At 47.2% G+C, this 27,234-nt stretch overlaps 3 protein-coding genes across 4 annotated transcripts; 2 read left to right on the top strand and 1 right to left on the bottom strand.

Moving 5' to 3' along the window:
• The first annotated feature begins 2,483 nt into the window (after nt 1-2,483).
• On the top strand, nt 2,484-5,634 carry LOC125947568 (uncharacterized). The gene is made up of 2 exons (XM_049672583.1): nt 2,484-2,896; nt 5,013-5,634. The coding sequence occupies exons 1-2, from the start codon at nt 2,488-2,490 to the stop codon at nt 5,495-5,497; spliced, it is 894 nt and encodes a 297-aa protein (XP_049528540.1). The 5' UTR covers nt 2,484-2,487; the 3' UTR covers nt 5,498-5,634.
• Nucleotides 5,635-6,240: 606 nt separating this feature from the next.
• LOC119460927 (U3 small nucleolar RNA-interacting protein 2) lies at nt 6,241-21,339 on the top strand. Its single transcript, XM_037722065.2, has 14 exons — nt 6,241-6,417; nt 6,502-6,608; nt 6,757-6,872; nt 6,958-7,025; nt 7,145-7,186; nt 7,295-7,421; nt 7,538-7,659; nt 9,513-9,605; nt 9,908-10,008; nt 10,873-11,007; nt 12,338-12,400; nt 16,927-17,060; nt 20,647-20,726; nt 21,172-21,339. The coding sequence occupies exons 1-14, from the start codon at nt 6,352-6,354 to the stop codon at nt 21,319-21,321; spliced, it is 1,404 nt and encodes a 467-aa protein (XP_037577993.1). The 5' UTR covers nt 6,241-6,351; the 3' UTR covers nt 21,322-21,339.
• A 4,049-nt stretch (nt 21,340-25,388) lies between these two features.
• LOC119462630 (uncharacterized) lies at nt 25,389-26,559 on the bottom strand. 2 transcript variants are annotated; one of them, XR_007468365.1, is made up of 3 exons: nt 26,123-26,559; nt 25,882-26,055; nt 25,389-25,615 (listed from the first exon to the last, which is right to left on the bottom strand). XR_007468365.1 is itself a non-coding variant. In XM_037723956.2 (3 exons), exons 1-3 carry the CDS (start codon nt 26,221-26,223, stop codon nt 25,436-25,438), a joined length of 450 nt encoding a protein of 149 aa, XP_037579884.1. In that variant the 5' UTR covers nt 26,224-26,555; the 3' UTR covers nt 25,389-25,435. The 2 variants fall into 2 exon arrangements, 1 of the variants encoding a protein (XP_037579884.1); XM_037723956.2 differs by having other exon boundaries at nt 26,128-26,555.
• Nucleotides 26,560-27,234: the final 675 nt, after the last annotated feature.

Raw genomic sequence — 27,234 nt, 5'->3', positions numbered from 1 at the left:
AGCTGGGTGCTCTGCCCTGACGGAGGCCGCGAGGGTTAAGGAGTTGTCTCTCCCGTTCACGGCGGCTACCGCGAAGAGGCCCCCTGCGGGGTACGCCGCCACGTCCACGTACTGTACGTACGGGTCACTCTTGAATTGTCGGCGCTGTCTGTTGACCCGCGCCTTGCGTCGTCCTTCGTGGAGTTCATGACTCATGTGCTTTGGTATGGGGTTCGCCGTGATCTTGCTTCTGACCTCGGGCGGGAGTGATCGTTGCCCATCGAGGGCACGAAGCTCCGTGGCCGTGCCGGTCCGGTGGAGGATGGCTCTGCCCGCCGCCGTGTTCTGTAGTCTGGCTTTTTGCGAAGCCATAACCGCGTCCGACAGCTCAGCGAAGGTGTTGTGGATGCCGAGAGCCGCTAACCTCTCGTTTGAGGTGGTAACAGGGAGACCCAGGGCCGTTTTGTACGCGCCTCTGATGATGGCATCGACTTGTTCTTGATCGCGTTTGTTTAGCGAGTCGTAGTGATACGGCATGCTAAACGTTACTCTGCTGATCACCAGAGCCTGGACGAGGCGGAGCGTGTCCTCTTCTCGCATGCCCTTGCGGCTTCTTGTTATTCGTTTGATAATCCGCGAGATCTGGTTGGTGGTGGACCTTAGGGTTTGGATGGTGTGGGATGCTTTCAAGTTGCTCTGGATCCAAAAACCCAGAATCCTAGTCTTTTTGCTTTCCGTGATCTTGTGGTCCTCTAGATAGAGTTCGATAGGGCCGGGTGACTTATAGATTCCTCCTCCGTGAACCCGTATCACCTCGGACTTCTCGGGTGCGCAACGCATCCCGCTCGCTGCCGCAAATCTCTCCACGGCCGTCGCGGCCTCCTGAAGGGTCGCCTCCTTTTGCGCGAGGGAGCCCTTGGTGGCCCAGAGCGTGATGTCGTCCGCGTATAGGGCGTAACCGAGGTCCGGGATCTTCCGCAGCTCTTTGGTCAGCGCTAGCATCGCGATGTTGAAGAGAATCGGGGAGACTATCGCCCCTTGCGGCGTTCCTTTGTTCGGCACGTCGATCGTATCCGATCGAGTCTGGCCTATTCCGATGGTTGCCGTCCGGCCCGTCAGGAACGATTTGACGTAATTAAAGATGCGCTCTCCGCAGCTGATGTCGTTCAGTCCCTTGAGAATGGCCTCGTGAGAGATGTTATCGAAGGCCCCTTTCAGGTCGAGTGCGAGCAGGAGGTGTTCTCCTCCCTTCGGGATGCCCTTGAGAACTTCTTCCTTCAGGATTAGGAAAGCATCTTGCGCAGAAAGTCCCGGCCTGAAGCCAAGCATGGTGTGCGGGAAGAGGTCACCGTCCTCTATGTAGTGTTGGAGGCGAGCTCCGATGACCCTCTCGTACAGCTTGCCGAGGCACGAAGTCAGCGAGATGGGACGTAGGGCGTCGATCGCGGGCTTCTTGCCTGGCTTGGGAATGGTCACGACTTCCGCGTGTTTCCACTCGTTCGGTACGTGGCCCTTGCTCCAGAGTTCCTCGTTTAGGTATTCGGTCAAGTCCAGGATGTGCTTCGGGCTCAGGTTTCTAATCATGGCATTGGTGATTTTGTCAGCCCCGGGAGCAGTGTTGCGCTGTGAGGCTCGTGCCGCGGCATACACCTCTTCCTCCGTGATCGGAGCGTCCAGTTCAGGTCTTGGTTCCCCTTCGTATTTTAGGAGGCAGGGTCGTATGGGGTCGTTACCCAGGTATCTGGTTTTTAGGGTGTCAATCAGATCCTGGTCATTCCCGGGGAATTTGTGAGCGATTTCTTGAAGTGTCCGACTGGTTGTCGCTTTGGCCTTGTCGGGCTCGATCAGGCAACGCAGGATGGCCCACGTCTTCGCCGTACTCAGGGTACCTTTGAGCGAGGTGCAAAACTGGACCCAATTTTGCTGCGTCAGCTCGGTCGCGTAATCTCTGGCTTCTTCTGTTATTTGAGCGATTCGTAGACGGAGTTTCCGGTTTAACCGCTGTCGCTTCCACCGTTTGAGGAGGCCCTCACGGGCTTCCCACAGGTGTAAAAGCCGGCGGTCGACTTCGGGTGTCTCGACCGTGCGCTGGATGGTTTTGGTGGTTTGGATGTGGGCGTCTCGGAGGTGCTTCATCCATTCCGCTATGTCCGTTATACCGCTTTCGGGTGGGGGGTACTGCCTGTACGCCTCCCAGTCCAAGAATATGATGTGGTTAGAAAGATTATTACTCAAGTCTAGCCACTTCACCTTATTTGCCACCTAGCACTGCAGATGTCAGCGCCCCACTACACCTGCCGCTATGGTTCGATATGAACGTTGGACACAACGCATAAATAAAGTTTCTGCTCTACCTCGCTCCTGCCTTCCAATTTTCCGGCTATTCCGAGTTCCTCCCAACAATTACGACTGCGTGCAGTCATCGCCCAGGACACGTATATAGCAGAGCGCGTACAGCTCTAGTGAGCGAGGTCGAGGCAGACGAAGCAGCGGGACCCGTTCACGATCATGGCCGCTCGCCGGGCAACGGGGCCGGTGCAAGCGTTCCAGCGCGGCGGCGACGTCGGTCGCCGCGGGGCCGCCCTGCTCCTGCGTGCCCCGGTGTTGCTGGGCGACGGGGAAGGGCCGCCCACGGTCGGCCGCTGGGCCATGGCGCTCTGCGAGGAGTTCGTGCAGCAGCTGTACCAAGCCGTGCGTGCCGCCATGGCTCTGCTGCACACGCTGTGGATCGTCGGCGGCGACAAGCCGCCTGCAGCCGCTGCCACGCCGTCCTCGACGGCGCTGCATCAACAACGGCAGGAGACTGCGGACGCGCCGGCCCCCGAAGCCCGTCGCAAGCCAAATTCGCACGCACCGACGGTAGCCAGCGCAGCCAAGCAGCCTTCCCGACCGAAACTGGGTCTAGATGCGGCCGCGGGTACGTCAAAGGCGCCTCCAATTGCATGTTGCTCGTAATCCGTTTGCGGTGGAGCGCGGGACGAATGGTGTACGGTTCCGAGTGCGATCCGACATACGAATAGAAAGAGATAGATAATTTAATGAGGAAAGGCAGAAAGGTCGGCCTCGGGTGACACTTCACTATCCTGCTACTCTGCTGCGAGAAAAGGGGGAGAGGAGAAAAACAGGGATATGAGGATAGACAGCATGGTGCGCATAGACAGCAGGGGGCGGATAGACAACAGGATGAGGATAGGTGAGGTGCTATTATAACACTTTAGTGTCCGAAGGGCACATTCAAAGCCTCGAATCTAGACCTGTGATTCGCCATACCGAGCAATGAGGCCCTGCTGCAGACGTGATATCTATGCGTCCAATCACGAGTTGCGCAAACCACCGATCAAAACCAACTCGCGGGAAGACGGAAGTGCTACGGCTGCTTCGTTTTACGCCACACTTCTACGTCACAAAAGGGTTGGACGGGGAGTCGCGCTGGCGCGTGCGGAACCGGGTAAATTGAACGAATAATTTGACGCCTGTTACGTCGGCCTACGTGGCGATCTTGAAATGTATATAACATTGTAAGTACATTTTTATGACAATTCCCTTCAATTTCTTGAATATTAACGTGTGCCGTCAATTTTTAAAACCAAGAAGTTGATTAATCTTATTACTTTAATTAGTGAATGGTCTGCTTTCATTTCTCTGTTGAATAATGTCCACCTGGGCAAGCTATTCGCTTGCAGTGACGCAATTCGAGCAAGGTTCGTATAGGTTTTAAAACACCGTTCGAAATAAAGAAACACAATGTATAAGCCGATCTATTTAACGCACCTCGTAACTCGTTTGTGCGAGAGAACGTGCCCCTTTATCGGCGGCTTTATATCGGCGGTGGAAGTCCGACCACCCACCACCATGAAAACGGGTGAAAGAGCCAAAGAAAGCTATTAGATAATCAGTGATCTCCCTTTGACTGTCAAATCGAATGCACACTGCACAGTTCCACGACTCGTGAGCGTCTTAAATGGCCGTTCTTGCTTTTTTTTTTTTTTTTCCGAGCAGAGCACTGCAATGTCTAGCGGCTGTGCTTCTTTAAATAATTCAGCATTGGTCATAAGAGCTTTTGTTTTTAATGGGTGAGGGCGGGATGTCTAAGCAGTAGAACCTTTATTCAGATTATCCATGTTAGCATTCCGGGTTGTTAATGCCTAGTGCTTGAAAATGACAATGCAAGATTTGTGTGGTGGTTATTTTCTGTTGCTAAGAAGATGTGACTCTTTTCGGTCTCTTTTTGCTAAGCAGAGTTATGAAAAAGAATCTACACATTTTTGACAGCGCAACCCTCAATAACTTGTGGGTTTAGTGCCTGGAGCATGGTTGAGGCAAGCTGAGGTCATATGGCTGAGGACCAAACACGTGCACATTGCAGAACAGCCCAGTGCATGACAACGTAGAATTAAGTGGTCAAGATATGAGATTTTCGAATAAATAATAAATATTATATTTCATACTAGTTTTCATATCTCGTTGAACGTTCGCGATATGTGAAAGAAAAAATGGATAAGGGGGAGGGCTTGAACAATACCCCCCTCCACACATTAAAAGCTCTGCGCACTGCTCTGGCTAACTATATATTTATGAATTTTTATTAATCATCTCATAAAATGCCAACAAACAAGGACATCAAGGACAAGGTCTTTGTTGGCTTCTTGGCCGTATGCGTCGATGGTCCAGAAAGCCACGAAAGCCTTTTTGCACTACCTCAAGTCGACAGCTCTTGGCGACCGTCTGTAGACTTCGTGCGAAGTTTCAAATGTGCGCGAAACTGCGCTCTCTCTATTTCTTTCTCTCTCTTTTCATCCCTATACTCCCTTTCCCCAGTGAAGGGTAGCAAACCGGACGTGCGTCGGGTTAACCTCTCTGCCTTTCCTCTCTTCTCTCTCTCTCTCTCGCTCTACTATGTGTCATCCTTTTACTGCGACAAGCGCTTGGTAGAATTTGTAAAACTGCGAAAATATGTGGCCGTACTACTTCAAAATGGTTATCCGCTTGCCTGTCTTAATCGATCTGGTGGTCACCACTTCCTGCAATTCCAGCGCGGAAGCGTAGCCTCGAGCATCCTACATCGGCGGTTCACCCACGTACGGCACCGACAACGTCCAGGCGCTGCAGCCCGATAAGGCGCATCCCAATGCCCAGCACCGCGCTCGGACAAACTCGCTCCGGGGACAGGACGGTCAGGCCTTCGCGATGCAAGCTCACGTCATCCAGGCTGTCATCGCCCAAGGCCAGTGCCTCGGCCCCCACGCCCACGTCTCCGAAGAATGCGTGCGCGGCGCCGCTGTCGTGTTCTAGCGCCGCTCTGGCCACGGCTGCCGACTGCAAGAAGGGCCTCCCGGAAATTGCGTCTCCCGACGTGCGAAAGCTGCGCAAACAGGCGGTTGAATTGTTCAACGCTGTGGTCAATGTGTTCGTGCTTCTCGCCAACCTGACTGTGACGCTGGTGTATTGTCTCGTGAGACTGTCTTGTGTGCGTTTCCTCGCCTTGGTGTCGAGGCGAGAGGCGGCCGCCGCCGCGTAGCCCCTGTGTACGTGTTTGTGTGTGTGCGCTCAAAGTCATGTGCTGTATATTTTTCTTGTAAATTGTGTCCGCTGCTTCGCATTAAGCTTGGTATGTTTATAAATTAGTGTCCGCTGCTTCGCATTAAGCTTGGTATGTTTATAAATTATTACCCGCTGTGCTCCGTCAGTCATTTTTAATGCAGTACGCATGCATCCCCCCACTCCCTGCTTGCTATACTACTATCCTATAGTGCAGACATGTGCACAGACAACCGTGTCTCTTCACCGTGGAAAACCAGAAATCCATGTATTACAAAAGGCCTTGCTAAGTGAGCTGTTACAGAAGGTACAGTGCCTAGAATATACGTATTTCGAAGCACCTACGTGTCGCGTGGCAGAGGCGTCGCTGGTTCGAAACAGACTAACATACTAACAATGTAAAATAGTACAATGCTTCAGATTTTCAGGCACCGTGATTTGAGCTATGGCACTTTATTTGATAATTTGAGCCATATTTGAGCTAACACTTGTTGACAGAGCACTCGCAGCCAGCCGACACTGAATTGCAGGCGAAATACCACTCGCCTCATTTCCTAAGTCCACGAGACACACTGTCGTGCACTAATTTTTGCGCGCATATATTTGCACAAGTGTCCTGCGAGAAAACCACCGTCCGCTTTGCGGTTAAAACAGCCGCCAAAACTATCATCATCATTATCACCTCCTGCGGTGGCTTGCACATTGGCTAGCGTCTAGCAAGTTGTCTCATACGCACGCTGCCAAGCACGCCGTTGCGTGGTGCGATGTCTGCTGCTGTTGCATAGCAAAACGTCGCAGTGCTTTTGAGAAGTGAGATAATAACCGCAGGCAGTTATGTCGTTCTTCATAAGAAATGCAGGAGGGGGGAGTCGGTCTCAGCCACGCTTGAAAGACCGGAAGGTAAGTGGGTTAGACGAGCTTCAGTCAGTCATTTGACAGTCGTGATGTGAAGTTCTGTTTGACCGGTTATTTTTCTCGATCCAGAAACGCGCTGGAAGTTCGGCGAAAGCAAACCATGCCAGCAAAAAGAGCAGAGTACTCTCCAAGGGCAAACGTGCTGATGAAATTGTGTCGAGTGAATCGGAAGCAGAGTAAGTGAAAATTGTCCTGGCGCCACGAGGAAGCACTTTCAAGTGTCCACTGCGGCAGATTACCGTGTACAGCTTGATTTATCTTTATAGATGTATGGTTGTCTTGCTTGTGTTTTGTCTTACCTGTGACCTGATGATATTTTGCTAGAAATGACATCGTTCTCGGCCGTCATCACGCCTCGGAGGACGAGGAAGAGCTTGAAACTGAGCAAGAGAAAAAGCTAAGGCTAGCAAAAAAGTACCTCGCCGAAATTGAGAAGCAGGGTAAGTGGGTGACGCTTTATTTTGGCCTTTCATGGCGTGTTTTAAGTGACGGGATTGTGGCAGTTGATAACGTTTGTTTCTTTAGAGCGAGAAAAGCTTGATGCCGAAGAAATAGACCGCTCTGTTGTATCTCATCGACTGCGTACTGACTTAGTAAGTAGCTGCCCTTCATTTACTATTGGATACGTTAAGTATTGCCGATTTCAGGCTACACTTTTTTCTTCACTGTCATTTGCCTTGGTTTTTTTTTTTTTTTTTTTTTTTTTTAACAGCTAGAACAAAGCGGGCAACTTCACAAAAAGATAGCAGAGAAGGTGAGTGCAAATGGTTGTTATCAGCTGGTTAAAATTTTGCAGCCTCGTAACGTGAAAAGCTCTCATTAAGCATGCCTTACATGCGCAATTCATACTGTTTGCCTTTAGGTGCAAGCTGTGGACAAGGAGCGCATTTTGACCCTTAAAGGGCACAAGCTGTCCGTAACATGTGTGACAGTCTCGCACGATGGCCAGCACATCTTCAGTGGCTCCAAAGACTGTAGCATAATCAAATGTAAGTGTTCACCTGGAAGGGTGATGGTTCGTCCTCGTCGTGCTACGCACTGCACCACATAGGTTCACCTGGAGTATGGTGTGATTATTCTAAGTCTCTGTTTTCTCTAAACGCAGGGTGCGCAAAGATGGGCAAGAAGCTCTTCACCGTACCAGGTGCCAAGAAAAACCAAGATCCAAAGTCTGGACATGGAGGCCATGTCCTGGCCATTTCCATTTCTTCGGATGGCACATACCTGGTCAGTTAATTTTAAACAGCTTTATTTAACAAACTCAACCATGTGAAATTGTATACTGCCGTCTTAGCTTTGATTATTTCATTAGATGGGAACTGAAGTTTGTTTGCCTGTGAGAATGACCGCAACTATTGATGGGGGATTCAATTTTTTTTCAGTGCCATTTACTGAGCACTAACTAAAAGGCTCAGTATTTGTGTGTTTTGCGTAATGAGTGTTTCTTTTGAACGTGTCAACCTTAGCTCTTGTTTATTATTTGCTGCCATGGCCACACAAGAGTGGTTTACTACATACATGTGCAATTACATGTAAGCAAGTGCAATTTCACTTCCCAGCTGTTATGAGTGCTCTCTTCAGAGCATGGAAAAAACACTCCCATATTTCTGAAAACTTTTGTAATGTTACTTCATTTGTGCCATTTTTATGCTGTACAGTTTCCTTTTTTTTTTTTTTTTATTCGAAGTACTATTTTCTTTATTGGCTGTAGAGTCTTGGTTGTTATACTTGGTGAATAGAATATATGGCCTTCAGCAGTGGGATGGAAGCAACCTGTAGCATATCTAGTATTGCATCTGCAGAGCATGTTCATTTCCCTAAATGTTATGTCAGAAGCCACCAGCTTTCTTCAATGAACAACTATTTTAGAGGTAGTGAAATCAATCGTTGCATACCATCAAAGGGAGGGAATAATTGTAAGAATGGTTCTCTGGTTGGCGCAATGTCTCTCTCACAGTAGTAAATCATTTCTAGAAGTGATGTGTAAGCATTATGTTTTTATTGTCTGACTTCGTAACACTGCAACAGTGTACATCAGGTTATGAATAGCCTTTGAAAATTTGGTGTTTTACTACTGCAAGGACAAGTTGTGCCGTAATCCTAAAGGTTGTACTTTTGTTGGACTTCACTTTTACCACACATCTTACTGAACACGAGCTTCAATGACTGTAAGAGCTCAAGTTCATTATACTTTATTAGAGTGTTAATTGCATGAATTGGATACTCTAATACACCTTTCAGTATCAGCTTAACAGTGCATTGTTGTGTGACAACAGACGCCGAAGCTTAGATGACAAGATGTTACATGCATTTTGGACACCACCTTTACTGGTCTACATGTAGTGAGCAGCCGCTTACAATATGACTGCACATTAGGTAATAAGTTTGTTACTTTTCGAGCATTCTGTGTACTTACATTTTCTGTGATATCACCTCCATGCAAATTGTCATTTCCCTTCACTCTGATCATGCTTTCTTTTGTTTTTTACTGCTGTACGCCCCCCCCCCCCCCCCTTATGTTATGCCCCTCAAGGGGCCTTTAAGGGTCCAATAAATGATGATGATGATGATGATTGTAATGTCATCATGCAGGAGCCATAGGCACCACCCTGGCAAAAGCAGGGCAGCATTCATTGTTTTTCAAAATCAGTGTTGTATTAATTGAGCCAGTGATAACATGACGCTGATATATAGCAGTTCAATGCGCTTTGGAACTTCTACAGTGTATACTGTTCCAACTACACATGTATTATCATGGACAATTAAAATGTGAACAAGAAATTGCAAAGTAGGACACGTTTCATAAATAAAAACTGAAGAAGGCTATCTTTCACTGTTACTTATCTGGTTGCCAAAGATGGTTCAGGCCTCACATAAAGCGCACAAGGCAAAGTCATGTCAACATTACACATATTGGTGAAATCGGAAACAAATGAATGTGTTCTATAACGCTTCAGCTTTTTTTGTCTACTATAGCACATTTAGGCTCTGTTAAAGACGGATTATTTTGAACAGTGGCTTGTTTTCTCTGAGGGCAGCTGAATGTGTATCCAGCACTCATCCATTAACTTTATCTGCAGGCAAGTGGCTGTCAACTCAAGGTTATATTTATTTGGAACCCAACCACGATGCAACGAATCCACATGTTCCAGGGTCACAGAGGTCCAGTTATGGTATGTACATAAACATGCTCTCTAATGCACTTACAAAGGTATTGCAGTCACTTTCACCCCTGTTTTGTGGCACCTTTCCATTTCTTTTTTTGTTGTCATTTTAATATCACACTTCCTGGAACCTCATTCTTTTCCTTGCTCTTCAGTTGCAATATCTGTTAGCAGTTCTCTCCATTACTCAGTCATTTTCATCACATTCTGTATTTTATGTGACTAATCGCTGTGTACCAACCATGCAAGCTGTATTAACTTGGGAGCCCATTACAGAATAAACTGAATCATCAGGTATTCATTTCATGCAGGGCCTTGCTTTTCGAACTGGAAGCCACCAGCTGTACAGTTGCTCAGCCGACCGCTCTGTGAAGGTCTGGAACCTGGACGAGATGGCCTATGTGGAGACACTGTAAGCGGAGACAGCACATGAGTTCATTGAAAATAAGAGCTGCGGTTCTGGTTCTGGGGGGAAAGAAGTGCAACAGACCAACAGCAGTCAATGAACATACAGGACAGGCACTTCCATTGCAACTAATCTTTTTTATTGTAATCGATGTAATAACACAAAGCATAAAAACATGAGAATGTATGGCATAGTAAGAATAGGCTCAGTAATGTATGCTTTGAAACAAGATAAAAATATTGCAAGTGAAGTGCCTGCTGTGCATGTGTTTATTCATTGTCTGCTGTTTCGCTGCAGTTCTTTCTTTGCAAAGGAGAACATCGACCACACTAGCCGCACCTCACACTTCTGGTGCAATGCAGCTCTGGTTTTCTCCATGTGTTACTTGCTCTTGGCCTACCCGCCACCACAACTCAGCGGCTATGGTATTCTGCTGCTGACCACAAAGTTGTGGGTTCAATTCCTGGCCACAGTCGCCACATTCCTGATGAGGGAAGAATTCAAAAACACACGTATTGCGCTTTAGGTGCACGTCAACTCCAGATGGTCAAAATAATCCGGAGCTTCTGTCCCTCATAACTCGCTGTACACTTTTACTTTAAACCCCATCATTTAATTTTTTTTTTTTTTCTGGCCCTACCAATTTGGGGAGGGGGCTGTTGCAACAGCAGATCGTGACTCCATGAATGAGGCATCCATTGGGTGGTTTCCACTTGGTGGTTCCAGCCTCTTTAATAAACAACTGCTCAACATGTCCCTATTTATTTCTGCATTTGGCATTGCTAGGCATTATGCATAAGCTTCTCAGTGCATCAGTGCAGCTTCAAAAAGACAAGAGATTCAAATTTAGATGCTCTTTTGTTTCCTCAGTTTTGGCCACCAGGACACAGTCACTGCGATTGACAGCTATACCCGTGAGCGGGCTGTCACCGCGGGCAGTCGGGACAACACGGTGCGCGTCTGGAAGATCCCAGAGGAGTCTCAACTTGTCTACCAGAGTCATAGGTGTGTGTCAGCTTTCCTTTACTTGCAGTCATCTAACATTGTAGCAAAAGTTTTTTTTTTTTCGTCAGCTCTACTTCGAGCCTTTTACTTGCCGCCGTGTGTACCCCCAAACAGCAAAAATTTTTGGAGTGTGGGTTCCTCAGAAAAACCATCTTTTAATCACTGATTATCTATTCTCTGCAGTGAAAAGTTTAGTGTACTACCCCATGCAACCATCACACTGCACCTCTGAATTCCAGATTCATTGGGGAATATACCCCAAGACTTAATAGCTTTTCTCGAATACCTTGCTCTAAAAACTTGATGTGGTTGCTTGCGCATGTTTTGGTTGATCCTTGATGCTATTTCTGAGGATGGTATTTTCATGAGCAGTTTCTTTAATTTGGGGTAAAATTGAGTGGTCTATTAGAAAGTTGAAGCCAACTTTGAGATGTTTAGCATATTAACATGAATCACTGCATGTTGCTCAATGTGTTAGGTGACATGTGGTATTGTATTACATATGCTGTGCCAGTTAGAAATCCTGGCTGAATTTTTCTGCTGTGTATTGCTCATAGAACTAGTACTAAAACACAAAAGGACATTTAAAGGCACCCTGAAACACTTTTTGAACATAGTAAGAAAATGTTGCCAATCTGTCAGCAAGGCTCCTGTGAAAATGCGAGCCGAATATTATTTCACTGCATGCAGCAGGGAATTTCCAATCTTTGTCATCATGCAGCGTCATCGCAAGCAGCTGGACCCACAACAGCTATTGACTGATGTCATGATCACGAGAACATTCTCAGTAATACAGTTATTGTTCATTTGAGTTAAATAAATGAAAAATATATATGTCTGCAATCTCAGAAAGACCATTTCATCTTTGCACTGCCAGTTTAAACATGACATTTGCACGTTGCTACGTCTGCTGCAGGTTGCACGAGCCACCTTGCATTCAAGATTTTTGCAGGGCCAGCGGGGCATTGCTTCCTTGCGCCCCCTTGCCGTCTTTCCTGCGTAGCTTCCAGCGCGCTGGTGGAAATTAAACAGGAAAGCCGCTGATCGGTCCTATAACTATGTCTAACTTCGCTTGTGCTTGAAGGACTCAAAAAACCTTTATCGCAGGAGATTCGTGAGGCGACGTAATTTAATAGTGATGTCATTCTATGATTAGTTAGAAAAGTGTTTCAGGGCCCGTTTAAGGCAGTCATTGCCCTTATTTAAAGAGACGTTTGTTAAGTGTTATGCTGCCTTAGTTTTAACTGCAGTTGTATGCATGTCTGTGTGCATTCATACAGGCGTTAGTGTTGCGTTTCTCACAATACAATTCTCCCTCCTGTGTTTTCAGTTGCTCTGTCGACTGTGTCAGAATGATCAATGAGCAGCACTTTGTGTCCGGAGCTGATGATGGGTAAGCAGGCACTTCTTTCAGCTGCCAGTGTATTATATAATGCCCTGCTTGCTTTCATTTTGGTGCAGCATTACGATTAACCTTTTCCTATTGAGGCTACTGCATTTGGCTATTAGTTCCTGCTTATTTTTTTCTACCACAATTTACCATGATTGATCCTGACAAATGACATATTGACAAGCGTGGTAATTGTGTACAAATTAATTAATAAAGTTCTTAATACAAACACCAAACTGAGATATAGATTACCGTATTTCCCAGTCTATAAGTCGCACCTTTGTATGGTGCGGCTATAGTCGCACCTTACCCCCTTAAAACGGCAGTTTTTTTTTTTTTTTTTTTTTCACAAAAAAAAATGTATATGTGTCGCACCGGTGTATAAGACGCACTGGTTCGTTCGGTAAGCGATTTTAAAAGACAAATCACAGTGGCATTTCACTTTGCGAGCGCGAGTTAATCCATTGCGATAGCATTGATATGGACACTCCAGGATGATCGCTGCGATGTTCGGTATTTGATCCTCATGCAAGCTAGGCTGCCACTGCTAAAATTCAGCGGCCGCCCGCTTTTGCGTTTCGTTTGCAACACAATAAGATTGAAGTACAGACCTCTAAATTACCTTAACTAGTCCATAATTTTTCGCATTATGTGCACATCTGCGGTAATTGCGACTACCTATTCAGCTATAATTGCGCATTGACGTTCAGTTAAACTGCTCAACACAAAAATGGCCAATTGTTATCCCGTTTAAGGCCAGCGATATCATTTCCCACAAACGTTCATTCGCGTATTCGTTGCTTGCTCGGGAGTCTGGACCAACATCTTACTCTGATATGCGCCCACTTGGCCAATAACGCGCGGTAATTGTGATTCACAAGCGTAGAAGTGCATCCTGGTCATTATTCAGCACCTGACATAAAGTTCTACGCATAATACAAATCAAGCACCAAAAGATGTCTGATGTAACTTGATCCCCGCTCAAAAAATGTGAAACGGCGCGGTTCACAATTTTCACAAAGTGCAGCATTTTTCTCGAAGGATGTTTCAAACATCCTTCCTTCAAGCTCCTATAAATAGTGAGGTAAGCATATTTGCCTACAACTGGCTCAGTGGAGCTTATGTCTCCTATGCACGAAGAGCAGGTGGTGGTTTTTGTGAATTTATGAACCACATATCCTGACAAATAGTACAGGATGCTGTCGTCTACTTCTCCTTTGAAGTCAACGTGGTCGCTGTCTTCGTGCTGGTGGGAGTCCCCTGGCCCTGTGGTTAAGTCACGCATCCTAGCCTCAATCAGATCACGCAACTTGGCCTTATTCAAGCTACCGTCTTCTTTCGTCCTTCTCAAAGTATCTTGAACACCAACAAGCACAGCACTTGGTGCACCTTCCACGCTTCCGCGCAGAGCTGTTTTGATCGGTGTATACAAACTCAGAAGTCGGAATATTTGTGTGAAGTTGACGACTGTTGGATGTGATTCATCGCCACCAAATGAGCGCACTAATCCAAAGTGACGCTGAAAAAAGTAAAAGAAATCTGTCAGTTCTATTGAACTTGAATAAAAACAGCTTTTGCACTCACCTCTAGAGGATCTTGGTTAAGCCTAGCTGTCAAAATATAGTGAGCACCCTGGCCAAACAAGTATTCAATGATGTCAAGTGTTGACAGCAAAGTTACGCGCATAGCCTCTGTGGTCATCTGTGATGCAAAAAGCTTCAGGCCACTAGACAGGTATGAAGGGCAGTTCGTGAACAAACGGGGAACAGCGTCGTCCTTGAGCGCCCAATTGTCGCGCGGAATGATAACGTCCCCGTTTATGTTGTGCACGAACTCCTTCACTAAGTCACTGTCCTCGAAATGGAGATCGCACACAACGCAAGAGCTTGTGAGCTGCTTGTCCAGTCGTGGAATCGCACGCTGCCACACTTGAAGACGTGAAGAATCTCTAGGCGCCCGGAAGAAATGCCGCTTCTCGGCAGATCTTTGAGAATCGTAACCGCTTTTGCAGCCGGTTACGAAACAACGCGGCATGTCGGTTGGTCATGATACAACGCCACTTATAACGTCAGACGACTCGAACGTGAAGAACAAAGCACATGAACAAAGCGCACCACCACAGCACCAACAACAACGGTTCGCGCAACGTGCTTCGACGAGCCGCGAAGCCGGGCCGAGCGTGTGACTAGCGCCACCACGCGGCGGGAGACGGAAAGGGGACACGCGCCGCAGCGCAGCTTTCAAACTGAAGCTAATCTAGTAACGTTGGGTGATAACATCGTCCCCGCTCGCCGTATGCTGTATGTGCAAGTGAAAGCGTGTGATGGTGAGCCGAATCACGCACAAGGGAGGAAAGTAGGAGGGGGGGGGGGGGGTGGCTTGTACTCTGGTAGCAACTGCATAGTTTGCCCAGCAGATCTTTCAGATGCGACGACTTCGGGGTCGGTCGACTCGTGGTCAGCCTGCCGCCACTTGCGTTGTTGCTCTGTCCTTTCCGATCGGCAGCTGGATCACGAGAAGAACCCAGTACCATAATAGCGCACACAGAACCCGTAGTAACTGCCAGAGGAGGCCAACCCAGTGCGCTTCACATGGCCATAGCATCCAATCCAATTTTGACTGGCAGTTTTTCTAGGGGGGGGGGGTATAAGGACGCATCGTTCTATAAGATGCACTAACAAAAAATTCAGGAAAAAAACTCGACTTATACACCGGAAAATGCGGTAGTAGATTTGTCTTTAATATGTACCCGTTATGCTAACACAGAAATGCTAACTACACAGGTGCACTGCTATGCTAAGTGCAATTATCCTCTGCCGTGGCTACTGCCATTATGTTATGCTCAGTTACAAGAAAAGCGTAACTGCATTAACGCATGCACTTACCATAGTTAACTTAATAAGTGGGCTAACATTTTTAACAGCGAAGCTGTTCTAGCTAACCGTAAAAGGTGGTGCCTGCTGTCACAAAACCTCACCAAGCTATGACGTCACTGCGTTGCCTAGCAACCACCTTGCGGAGCGGTGTGTGCCTCGCCCCCTCTCCGCGCCGTGCGCATGTTGCCTTGACATGGGACGTTAAGGAGAGGGAAGGAGAGCCTGCGCGCGGCACGCACAATGCTCGGGAGAGGGAAAGAGAAAATGAGAGTGAGATAGAAACAAATTGTAGCAGCACCAACGAGGCAACGCGCAGAGCTGCTGCCGATGCCGCCCGCGTTGGCTAGCCGCGCATGTGCTGAAGCAGTAGCGATGACGTCACCTCGCTTTGCCAAGTAACCGCCAGCGCAGGTGCACGCTCGCTTTGCCCGACACAGACACGGTTCTTGCCTGTGTTTGTGGCATGCCAGGAACGCTGTCGCTCATAGGCGCCGACGCGTCCAGCGCTAGTCACATGAAATGTCGCGAAAGGAAAGGTGCCTCCGAAAATGATTGCTCGAGAATACATTCCCTACATGCGTAGTTAAGTTAAACCAAGTTAATACCTAGCTGTAGCAGCCAGTAAGACTTGAGGATTGACACTTTCACTGTGCCTAAGCTTTGCACGACCGAGTGCTAACTTGCCCACTTTTTTTGTGTGTGCCCAAGCGTAACTGGTGCTATGCTGTAACTAAGGTTCACCTTGACCGTGGTTACCGTGCCTATGTAACTTGTGTTTCGGTATTTCTTTAGTGAGAAAAATCTGAGTTATTAGCAGGCAATTTTCCACTGGGACAACCTTTTATTTCTTAGTTGCCTTTGTGTGCAAACCATGATGTCTGTGATGTTGCTTAAGCGACTTGGGGCACTGACAACAAACGAAAAAGAAAAGTCACTGACAGCACCATAGGTTTCTGGTTTACAACAGGCATTCAATCATTTGGCATAGGTACAAGAGAGAAAGCAACAACAGAAGTTACTTCCTGTGCTTTTTTGCTCATCAGCACAGCATATCAGCGGACCCACATAAAAGCAAAGAGAAAAGCGGGAGTGAAGAACTCCAACTCTTTATTGCAGTAAAGGACTCAAGGCTGCAAAGAGTTTGCCACTTTTCTCATTAGAGAGAGAGAATAAACTTCAATCAAAAGAGCACGCGAGCGTAGGTAGCTCCTCCGCTCTGCATTGGGTGGTCCCCTTAGTCCAGAAGTCCAGCGGCCTTAGCTGCCCTTCTCACTCGGTTGACCAGGTTGAGCTGGTCCTTCGAGTCGGAGCTGGACAGCGCTGCCTCCCATTGCCGTGTGGTGGGGTGTGTCTTTTCATTATTCACCTCCTAGCTACTGGCTTTCACATCTGAAGGATTCTGTAGAGGCTACACTGTCAGTAAACTTCAGAGCATTTGTTTCAGTGCCCAATGCAGACTGTTTTTGCTTTCTATGCAGAGGAATACAGCTTCTGTGGCCAAAATTATTCATAGACATTGATAGACTACCGTTTAATTAATGTTACCTGTCTAATGCTTAAGTAGTGTGGCATCACTAGCCTTCCAAAAAAGCTGCTGGTGTGCATTAAAAAATATAATAAAAGGGTATGTAATTACTACTATTTTTCTTGCAGGTCACTCAGCCTTTGGGCTGCTCTAAAGAAGAAGCCAACTTGTGTGGTTCATCAAGCACACGGTTCCCAGGATGGAGCCCCACTCTGGATTACCGCAGTAGCCGCCCTACGTTGCACAGACCTGATAGCTTCAGGTAAACCCAAAGTTCATTTTTCAAAGGGAAGCTTTCCGGGTGCTGCAGCCACTGCTGTCTTGCCGAATAGCTCACCCACAGGACAGCACTCGTATAACGAACAGGCTCGTATGTACTAACCATACAGATGTACCAGTGACAGGCTCTGTTCTCTATGGAATTATGCAATGAAACAACAAAGAGTACCTGAATATCCTCACTGCAACAAGTGTGCCCCTTCAAGCACATAATTTCTTTATTAAAGCGAAGCTTGCTGTGCCTTCTTTCCCAGGATTTAGCATGTCTGCACAGTTTGTTTCTCGCTGAGTAAAGTGGGCCAATCTTGGAGGCAATGCAGTAGTAAACTAGGTCACAGGATCACGTCTTTCTGGGCAATCACATAATCACTATGCTGCAAAACGCAGTGCAGAAGATGAAAAGTTTTATAGAATTTAATTGACTGTTCCACGAAAGCGTTGCTTTTCCTTCAATTCTAACATGTACATTGAAGCTGCGTAATTTTCTTTTTTGCACTGTAAAGGCAGTACGTACCCACTGGCAGCAGTGGGTCCAAAGCAACTCTTTTATTTGCTCAAGCACCAAGATTAATGCAAATTTATAGAGAACTTTTATTTATACTGAAGTACACCTATTAGTAATACAGTGTAGACCGCTTATAACGTAAGTCGCCGGAGTCGCGAGTATCCGCACTATAAGCGGTACCGCACTATAACCAAAGCAACAATTTTCAAGGCCCACACATATGCAAAACATGTGCACCGAGCCGCCACGCATATGCGACAGTCGAGGAATGCGGCTAGAACGTTTGCATTCAATTTACAGTCGAATCTCGTTAATTCGAAGCAAATCACGCAGCGGCGCCTCCGACCGGCATTGCTCTGGCAGCGCCATAGAGTAAAAGCTTAGGAGAGACCCCTCAAAGTCGCGCACGAACAAAACAAAAAAAAGAAAAAACGCGGCAGAAATTTCACCCTCTGTCAAATGGCAAGGTCGCCAATTCTGCGTTGCGCCGGAACACGCGTGTACGTGCTGACGTCTCAGCCACGCTACCGTAGCCACGCGTAGAAAATGGAAGTGAACCCTTCTTTCTCCTTTATGCTTCCATTACTTTCTAGTCAGGTGTTGACCTTGCACGCTGTGCTGTGGCATTGTCCCAGGCCGGCCAACGAAACTGCCCACGCCGGCGAACGCCTGCTTCCCGATAACGGCAGAAAATGAAACTTCGGGGAGCTGGCGCCTGGCGGGCTGGAGCGGCGGCGGGCGCGCACGGTAACAGTCGAAAGTGAGGGAGCTACGAGGGAGGGCGAGGGGAGCCACCGAAGTGGCGAGTTGCCAAGGCGAAATCCGCTTCCCTGCAGCCCTCCTCCCTCACATTCTACGGTCTCCGCGTGCGCCCTTCGCCGTGCTGTGCCGGCGCCGCCCGCTCCCTGAAGTTTCGTTTACTGCCGTTATCGTGAAGTGAGCGTTGGCCGGCGTTGGCAGTTTCGTGGCCCTCGCTCGCTATGCGCGCCATGATATTTCACGACTGAAACCAGATTCTGGTTTCAGCCTCACTGGCTGTTCGTTCGCACCACGTGCCCTTCTCCTCCACTTCATCTCTCTTTCTTCCTCGAGCACTCCTTGGGGCGCCCGTTTGAGGGGAGCGTTCGCCGTCTCCGCTGACTTCCGTACTCCCAGGCAGCCACACTGTAACCGGTATTTCGTTTCCCGCAACTGCACGTGTATACATGGAGTGCTATGGGAAAATTAACGGGAGTCTGAAAAGACCGCACTATGTCCGGTCCTGCACTATAAGCAGTTACGTTATAAGTGGTCTATACTGTAGTATACTCAACAAGGTTTCTGTAAAAGAAAAGAGCTGTTTCGCATTCTAAGCATGTAATCTGAAATTGAAGACTGCAGTCCTAACTTCACATTGTGCACTGCACTTGCGTTTCATGTTTGATGTGCGAGTTGCAGAGAAATCCAGTTTTTTCGCAAAACCTTTGGTCTGTGTTTTTTAGCTCACAGGTGCACATGTTCTGCAGAATCAATGCACTAGTGGTCAAGCAAGCTGTTGAGTATTATATACGTCAAGTGTTTCTCTTCAGTATTTTATTTCTCGAACTAAATGTAATGTACTTGTTTGTTCTGCTGTTACTTCATTTTATAGCCTCAATTTATTTATACAATAGAACCTCGCTGTTAGGTTGGGGAGGGTGCAGCGTTTTCCCGGCTGTTACGTCGTTTTCGGCCGGTCCCGGCACAGCTCCCATAGAACCCAATGCATTGGTAACCCCGCTGTTACGTCGCAACTGTGGGACCGTTACCGCATCATACGCTGCGAACTGCCACCCCGCGCCGGCGCGAGCGGCCATTTTGACTTTTCATGTCGCTTGGTTGCTTGACGATGGCATTGGCCGCCAAAAGTGCTGGGGGCGACACTTACGACATATTTTCGATTTCTGCCAGCAAAAGTATGGCCCTTGAGATCTGTATTTGCTATCTAAAGATGGTGTCCATGACGCGTTGCGGCCCTAAAATTGGTGTTGGCTCATAGATGTTCCGTATAAAGTCCAAGCGCGATAACGCTGCGCGCTGTATGCTGTATGTGCGAGTGAAAGCGTGCGAGTGGAGCTGACGACTGCGTCTAAATCTCGCGTGCGAAAGAAAGAAAAGCAGGAAGGAAGCGCGCCTTGTTCCGTTGCGCTCGAGGCACCGGCGAGGGAGGAGGGATAGCAGGCAGCGTCGTGCTCTGGCATCAACGGACTTTAGCATCAACTGCGTACTGCGCGGCGGTGCGCGGTTGCGCAGGCCGTATCTTGAAAGCGATCTACATTGGGGGCAGGAGTCTACGCAGTGTAGGTGCGTCGGCGGCTCGTAGCTTTGTGTGTGCTGTGTGTTCTCAGCGCTAAGTTTGCGTTGAAGCGATAGACAACAGCGCGAAGGTCACTTCGCTCGCTTCTGCAGCAGCGCTTAAATTCCTCACGTCAGCGTTTGACAGTGCGTGTCCGCGCTCATCGAGTGTGATGTGTTCATGTTTGCCTGTGGGCGCTGACACCATGCTTGTTAATATAGTTAATAAGTGAATGTTTACAAGTTTATACGGACGATAAAACTATTATTCTTACTTTGTATAGCTGTCTACTAATTTACTATCGCAATCGATACTTCAGCTGTCGGGCGAAACTACGACTTTTTTTTTCACACATAAAAATTAAATAATATTGTGTGCTGTTCAACACTACTCCCATTTCTCAATTTTTCCTGTTTCCCAGCTCTTACGTTTTTTGTTTTTTTTAACGGTCCCATGAAAAACGTGTCAGTGGGGTTCTACTGTAGCATTGCCAGCCCCTGATGTATATCGTATGTCTTTTTAATAAGTAAAAAACATGTGTCACCATTGGAAAATGACTTCGAGCTTAGCTAATGCATACAAATTCTTCCTTGATACTTCTATTGGCATTAGCAGCTGCAGTGTTTGTTGAAACTGCCACAATGAGGGCCTGGGCTTGCAAATGGCTGCTAGAAGTGTAGCCAGTTCTGTGAGTAAAGGTGTTTTTATGGTATTCACAAGTACAGCACTCTTTTTGTTTCTCTCTTTAAGGTTCCTGGAACGGAGAAGTGAAGCTATGGAGTTCCGGAGAAGAGTGCAAAAAACTGAAAGAAGTCGCAAGCATACCAGTGGTACGTTGGTGAAACAGAATGAGGGTAACATGCTTTAAAGTTTAAGATGCGGTAATGATTGTGTTTTCCTGTGGTCCTGCATTGCTGACCTTCTGAACAATTGTTCTTTGTGCATTTATACTGCTCTTTCTTTAGACCTTTTCATGCTTGGTACTTGCTTGTCCTGTCTTTGAATACTGTCGGACCTTGTTATATTGCTGTAATGAAGTTGCACTCGACATGAAAATACCTTCACTATATGCAATATTTGTTTTAGCATATATTCATTGCATGCTGACGTTCACAAAAAATGTGAGAGTTATGCTTCATTATATATGTGTTTGTTATATGGAGGCTTGACTATATATGCAATTGAAAATAGTATTCGGATTTGCAGAATCAGGTGAGCTTTACTTAGTTTTATATGTTCACTTATTCGGCCTCATTGTCTCCTGTTTCTTTCTAGGAAGGGTTTGTGAATGCCCTTGTTTTCAACAGTTCTGGAGATATCCTGGTAGCAGCAGTGGGTCAGGAACACCGGTTAGGGCGGTGGTGGAACTTGCGAGGAGCGAAGAATTGTGTCGTAGTTCTCCCCCTCATCTTCAAAGATGTGTAATAAAGTGACATAGTAGTACAGGCTCGTTTCACTTCTTTTGTACTGCTAGTGTAGTCCTGTATATCTATAATCCAGATATGCAATTTCAGTGAACTGTTGTTTTGGCTTGCCTGTGTTGATATTGATGGACATGCTTGCTTGGATGACATTGATTGGAAACACAGGTTACGGATAACCCAAGAGCACTGCGCTCAAATTCAATGCTCCCACACTCTTGTGAACTTGCCATGTCATCTTGAACACCCTCCCCAATCTGTAATGGTTATCTCCCTGTAGCTAACCATATGGTCTCCTCTTGACTTCGGAAGGAAATTTTATGCTTACCTCTCTTTTGCTTGTACGCAAATTTTGCCATAACTTTTTTTTTGGTGGTGGGGAGGGGGGAGAGGGGGGTCATCACATTTCATTAAAGCACTTGGCAGTATTGCCTGGTTCTTCCAGAAAAAGAATTCTGCGGATCCCATGCAAGAATGATTGTCAGCACCAGCAGGATCCTGGTTTTACAGGTTGAGCTGTTTTGTTTCAATAGTATAAAACTTTTTTTGTGTGTGTGACCCAGTCTGAAAACTAAAGAAAATTTTGCATGCTTTAAAGGGGCCCTGAACCACCCCTCGGGCTTGGTGAAATCACATAGTCCGCGGGTAGCATACGGCTGTTGCGAACATCTGAGCCAAGTTCTGCTGTCGTACGCGGTACGTGGGGCTCGCAAGTGTAGCGCGAATTCACCTTTTTCTCAAACGCTCTCGTTTCAAAAGCCCCCATGATCCTCGCTCTTCTCTGTGTGATTTTTTTCGTTATAAAGCAAACTCCAACACGCGGCTGCTATTGGTCGCTGCGGTCGGCTACACCGCGGCCGCCGCGAGGTGCCGTCGCGAGTCCAGTGGCTAAGCGCACTGTGGCTCTCTGAGGACAGCCGCGTTTGGCTTACGTTTAGCGAGGCGTAGGCACCAAATCGGAAATTTAAACTGCGTGCCACGGTGACGTCTCCGCCGCAGCCTTCGCAGTGCAGGGCTTTGGAGGATGAAGGGGAGCACAACGGAGGCCGTGTTTGCCGATAACTCCGCTTCTGCTGAATGCATAGAAGTACTTTTTGCGGCAAAGTGATTCTGAAATAGCCTATTTTCACTTCAAATGTCTCTCTCCACTTCGATAAAAAGTGGTTCAGGGCCCCTTTAACGGCGCGAAGCGACGAGATCAGCAAGAGTGGCGCATGTGCACAAAGTTCACTCGAAACGCAAGTTTCGTCAGCGAGGCTCTTCTCACAGGTATGATAACGTCCCTGTCACGATTAACTCGGGGGAAGCTTCCCTGCTTATCGGATACAGCAAGTGCGCGTGAACCCGGACGTGTCTTTTTTTATAAGATATGCCGCTGTAGTCAACATGCACCGTAAGATAAAGAACGAAGCGCGCAAAAAAAGGAGGAATATAGTTCATGCGCAGCACGTTTGTCTGAGAATAATGATTTTCATTCCTTTGTGCGCATGTTTAAAATCAAATTCTTGCAGACGTGTATTGTGGCTTAGTAGACGGCGTCGGTTCTTGAAGTTAGATGCCGTTCTATAAATAAGCCGGGAAGCACCGAATTCGGGCCAGGGGCTGTGTCATGCTAAGCCGGGAAGCACCGAATTCGGGCCAGTGAAGTTTGTGCGCATCTCGTCGCTTCGCGCCGTTACAAGGCGCTGGCTGGCTGGCCATACTAGGGAGCCTACATGCAAGCGCTGTTTTATTGCATGTAGGCTCCCTAGGCCATACGCGTTCCTCCAAACAGGAACGAAATCTCGTTCCTCGTTCCTTCCCAATCTTGAAACGAGTTCCCGTTACAAGTCCTTTAATGCGAAAGGAACGCGTTCCAGTTGCACATCGAACATTGTAACGCGTGCCGTTACATTAACGTTACATATTTTTTTATTTATTTACAATATAGTGCCGGATAATCCTCAGGCGAAATAAAGTGAGCAATTTAAAACTCGCATCGAACTACGTATATTATACGAATTTGAACATCGCCGCCAGCAAATGATCCGGAGATCTAATATATATATATATATATATATATATATATATATATATATATATATATATATATATATATTTATATATATATATATATTCGTCGACCCTTCCACTCCGTGAACATGGATAACCAGCGAAGCTGAAACGTGCAGCCCCGGTGTTTATCCCTGGATTAATCCCGAGGGTTCATTAAAGTATTTCTCAATTATGAGGTTACACACACGTTCGGCTGCGACGGAGGGAACGATGCCACTGATGGTATGCCTGCAGTCCGCGTCCTCGCTTGTGTTCGATGTCTCGAGTTTGCTCGGTGGCGTGGTTAACAGCATCCACCCGCCATTGCCGCTTGCGATTCTTCGAAAATAAATTGCTTCAAAATTAAATCTGTCCGTTACGTAAGGCAATGAATGGCTCATACCCCCGCAAAAGCGGCCTCCCCATTACGACGACAGAGGAGAAGTGAAATTCTACTGCAAGAAGGCGCGCGCCACCCAGAGGCACCTCCTCTGGGACTGTGCGCCACCGCCGGGTAACCAAGAAGCAATGCCAACTGCCATCAGCAGCAAGATCAACAGCCGAGAGCCAGGCAACCAAAGAGACGTGGTTAGCCACCCTAACGTGGTCCAGCACGTGCTTAGCATCCTGGAACGCCAGCGGCCGAAAGCGGCGCCCCCACGGGTTTGACGCGAGTAGGTTGCTGCTCCGGGGACGTTCGAGCACGCTAGTGTCTCGCTTTAATTCCCCTACCCCTTCCCCCATTTATGCCGGATCGACAATAAAGTTGTTTCACTCACTCACTAGGCTTGAATGATTAGCGGCAACGCAGCTATCTGTGCAAGCAGACGACGAACGCGCGGCACGAGCTCGCGCCGACCACGAGCCAGCTGCGGAAAAAAACGACGACGCTCGAGCCAATACTGATGATTATAGTTTTCTGTTGACAGGCGATTTCGCCTAGCCATATAAAGCTTCGCTTTAAAAGAATTCAAAGAAACGCTCCTAGACGATTTTTTTCAGGGAGCACCGGACATACTCCAGACATGTCTAGCTGCAACTTTGGTGCTCGTCTATTACAAGTTAAACGCATATGGCACTTTCCACTTCGGTCTTCAAATGCGGCGCGCAGTCAGGATACTGCACTTCGGATGTGCAAACAGAAAGTTACTGGCATGTACCAATACAATTAAATTTCTTGCACAAGAAACCGCATCGAAATGAGCAATACATATCGGCGTCTAATGAATGCTTATTCAGTATTGCAGTATGAGGGAACGTCCCGTGACAGTTTTGAAGCCTATAGTCATAAAAAATATAACTGAGAACTCCCAAAAAATGCACCATGGGCATGTGACAACCGCAAAGTGTTGCTTTGGCAACGCAAGAAATTGCATTCATTGGGCCTCGCGCGGCCGCCATCCGCCCTGCATGATGTGCTGTGTACGTGCGTGCGTCTGTTCAGTGCCATGGAACATTTACAGAAGGATCGCCGTTCCCTCTGCCGAATTCCTTCGTAAACCTAACGAGTTACCGTTACAGTTCCACCAACCCTTATCGGAACGGTGGCGTTCCTCCGTTCCTCCCAAAAGGAACTAGTTCCAGAAATGCCGTTCCCTACAGCACTGCTGGCCAGTCGATGCCTAATTAGATAATTAGTCTCAAATAATCAATCAACTTCTCAAATCTAGTAATTAGATTAAAAGTGTCAATGAGAAAATTGTAGAGCAACATCAGAAACTCCCGATATAGCTTTCTGTTGCTCAAGTATACGTGCTACGTACATAAAAGTGTTTTTCCGAGCGTGAAAGATGCCCGCAAATACACGCAAAGTGTCTCGAGCGGGCAGTCGCGCGCCAATATATATATATATATATATATATATGTGTGTGTGTGTGTGTGTGTGTGTGTGTGTGTGTGTGTGTGTGTGTGTGTGTGTGTGTGTGTGTGTGTGTGTGTGTGTGTGTGTGTGTGTGTGTGTGTGTGTGTGTGTGTGTGAAGTAAAACGAACACGGCGCGCATGGCCATGCAAACCTCTCCAGCGTACAACAAAGAGCACTCATTTATTCGTTTGCCTTATTCGACAACGTAATACAATGTCGCATTCACGCGAGTGCGTTCCAGGTCGCCTCCATCGCCTCTTTGATGGTGTCTCGCATCTTGTTGTGTTCGGCGATTCTCTGCAGGGCGCCGTTGGTCTCCGATACGATCTTGAAGACCGTCTTCCTTTTGTCCTCGAAGTATCGTCTCACGCACTTTACGAACTCCTCCACCGCCTCTGCCACCTTAAAAAGTAGACAAGAGAAGAAAAAAAATTGACAATCTCAACTGTACATGATGTCTACGTAATGTGAAGCATTCATGATTTGTAAAGAACAGTTGCATGTATGGTTAATGTAACTGCTATGTAGCGAGTTCCTGAATAGCTGGCAAGAATTCAAGTAACCTAAACAGACGGTGGACCGAAGAATATGGTCGCAATTATAAAACAGCAAATAACGCGCACGTACGCCGATGCAGAGAATAAAGTTAATTACAACGCAGCCCAGACCTTTGCGCCAACGGTTTCCTGTACGCCGGACAGGTATAGCTCCTCGATCTGAGTCTGCTGTTCAATCTCGCTTAAAATTTTTCTGAATTCTTCGCAGATCGTCTCCAGGTCAGCGATGGGCTCCTTGTCTCCGCCAACTTTAGGAGATCGTTCTCGTGGACGGGAGGCTGGGTCCTAAAAAGACAAAAACGAGCAAAATAAGCGTTAATGGAATGTTCTTTTATTTGGCTTGTTTACTCACGGTACCTGAACTCGCGAAGTCATTTCAGCATCGTGCGACAGTCCATCCTGGCTGGCTTTTTGCGAGCGCTCGTCGAGGCGGTTCTTGCCTATTTGACTCATTTTGTCAGAATGCTTTGCCGCTCAAATAAAGACTAAATTCCACTGTCGCTGTAATATACAAAGTAACTCTACCAAATCCGATAGTCGCTAGCGTTTCTGGCTGTGGCAATGGCGCACAAGCTACAGAAGCTGTCGTCTGCTGCACTACGTCGTTACTGCGTTGTGATTACGGTATGTCGGAAATTTAAAATAGATTCTTCGCTGCTGTGTTGCGTAATCTGTGCGAGTCGCAAGAAATTATGCCTTTGAAAGAAACAGTGATACAAATAAAACCATTTCAAAAACTCGCGTTGCTGAGGTTTAGATGATTATAATGTAGTCTGCCGAAAGCAAAACAAAGCGTACGCTGCACGCCAAATGGCCTTTGAGATTACAACGCCACACGGCAATGCGCTGTCTTACATCTCGGAAGCAATGCGCTGGCACGCGTGAGTGGTGAGGGCCTAATAAATAAATAAATAAATAAATAAATAAATAACAAAATCCATGTTTCTTTTCGCCCCCCCCCCCCCCTCCTGAAATTCGACGTACTGTTTCTGGTTCTTATTTTCATACGAACATATTGCAAGGAATATTGTGTTGAACTTTTCAGACGTGATGTACGATATTATGTGTGTAGGAAAGCTTTCTTGCGGAATTTCGCATCGTAAATAGTCAATTGCACCGACTAATTGCGGTAAATCATTAATCGAAGAATTGGAGTTAGAATTGCCCCGCACCCCCCAAGACACTACAGGTAATAAATCACTTCCAGCGCTTGTCGAATGACTGCCGCAGTGCTACCAAGGTGTGCTACAGTTAACCTGCCGAGGGGGACCGAGTCCCCCCTGACTCTAAGCACTGAATTCATTCACATAGCTGAACGATCGACAATGTGGCAACCAATCGGTCTAATGCAGTTATTACGTCACGGAGAAGCAAAACCAGATATTTGGAGCAAGATGACGACGTATGGACAGTATGGTCATTCTCCTTAAATTTGTGTTTTACTACGGCTTTGTGGGCATTTAG

Source organism: Dermacentor silvarum, chromosome 8 (assembly GCF_013339745.2).
Source record: "Dermacentor silvarum isolate Dsil-2018 chromosome 8, BIME_Dsil_1.4, whole genome shotgun sequence".
Lineage (NCBI taxonomy): Eukaryota > Metazoa > Arthropoda > Arachnida > Ixodida > Ixodidae > Dermacentor > Dermacentor silvarum.
Note: the sequence above shows the minus strand (reverse complement) of the source record. Positions and strands in the feature narration are given on the sequence as shown.

Bases quoted from the DNA above. Each gene is read 5' to 3' on its own strand.
- LOC125947568 (XM_049672583.1), top strand. From the start codon at position 2,488: ATGGCCGCTCGCCGGGCAACGGGGCCGGTGCAAGCGTTCCAGCGCGGC. The intron at 2,897-5,012 runs GTACGTCAAAGG...CTGCAATTCCAG, and splicing joins GGGTCTAGATGCGGCCGCGG to CGCGGAAGCGTAGCCTCGAG.
- LOC119462630 (XM_037723956.2), bottom strand. From the start codon at position 26,223: ATGAGTCAAATAGGCAAGAACCGCCTCGACGAGCGCTCGCAAAAAGCC. The intron at 26,056-26,127 runs GTACCGTGAGTA...TTGTCTTTTTAG, and splicing joins AAATGACTTCGCGAGTTCAG to GACCCAGCCTCCCGTCCACG. The intron at 25,616-25,881 runs GTCTGGGCTGCG...CTACTTTTTAAG, and splicing joins AGGAAACCGTTGGCGCAAAG to GTGGCAGAGGCGGTGGAGGA.
- LOC119460927 (XM_037722065.2), top strand. From the start codon at position 6,352: ATGTCGTTCTTCATAAGAAATGCAGGAGGGGGGAGTCGGTCTCAGCCA. The intron at 6,609-6,756 runs GTAAGTGAAAAT...ATATTTTGCTAG, and splicing joins TCGAGTGAATCGGAAGCAGA to AAATGACATCGTTCTCGGCC. The intron at 20,727-21,171 runs GTACGTTGGTGA...GTTTCTTTCTAG, and splicing joins AAGTCGCAAGCATACCAGTG to GAAGGGTTTGTGAATGCCCT.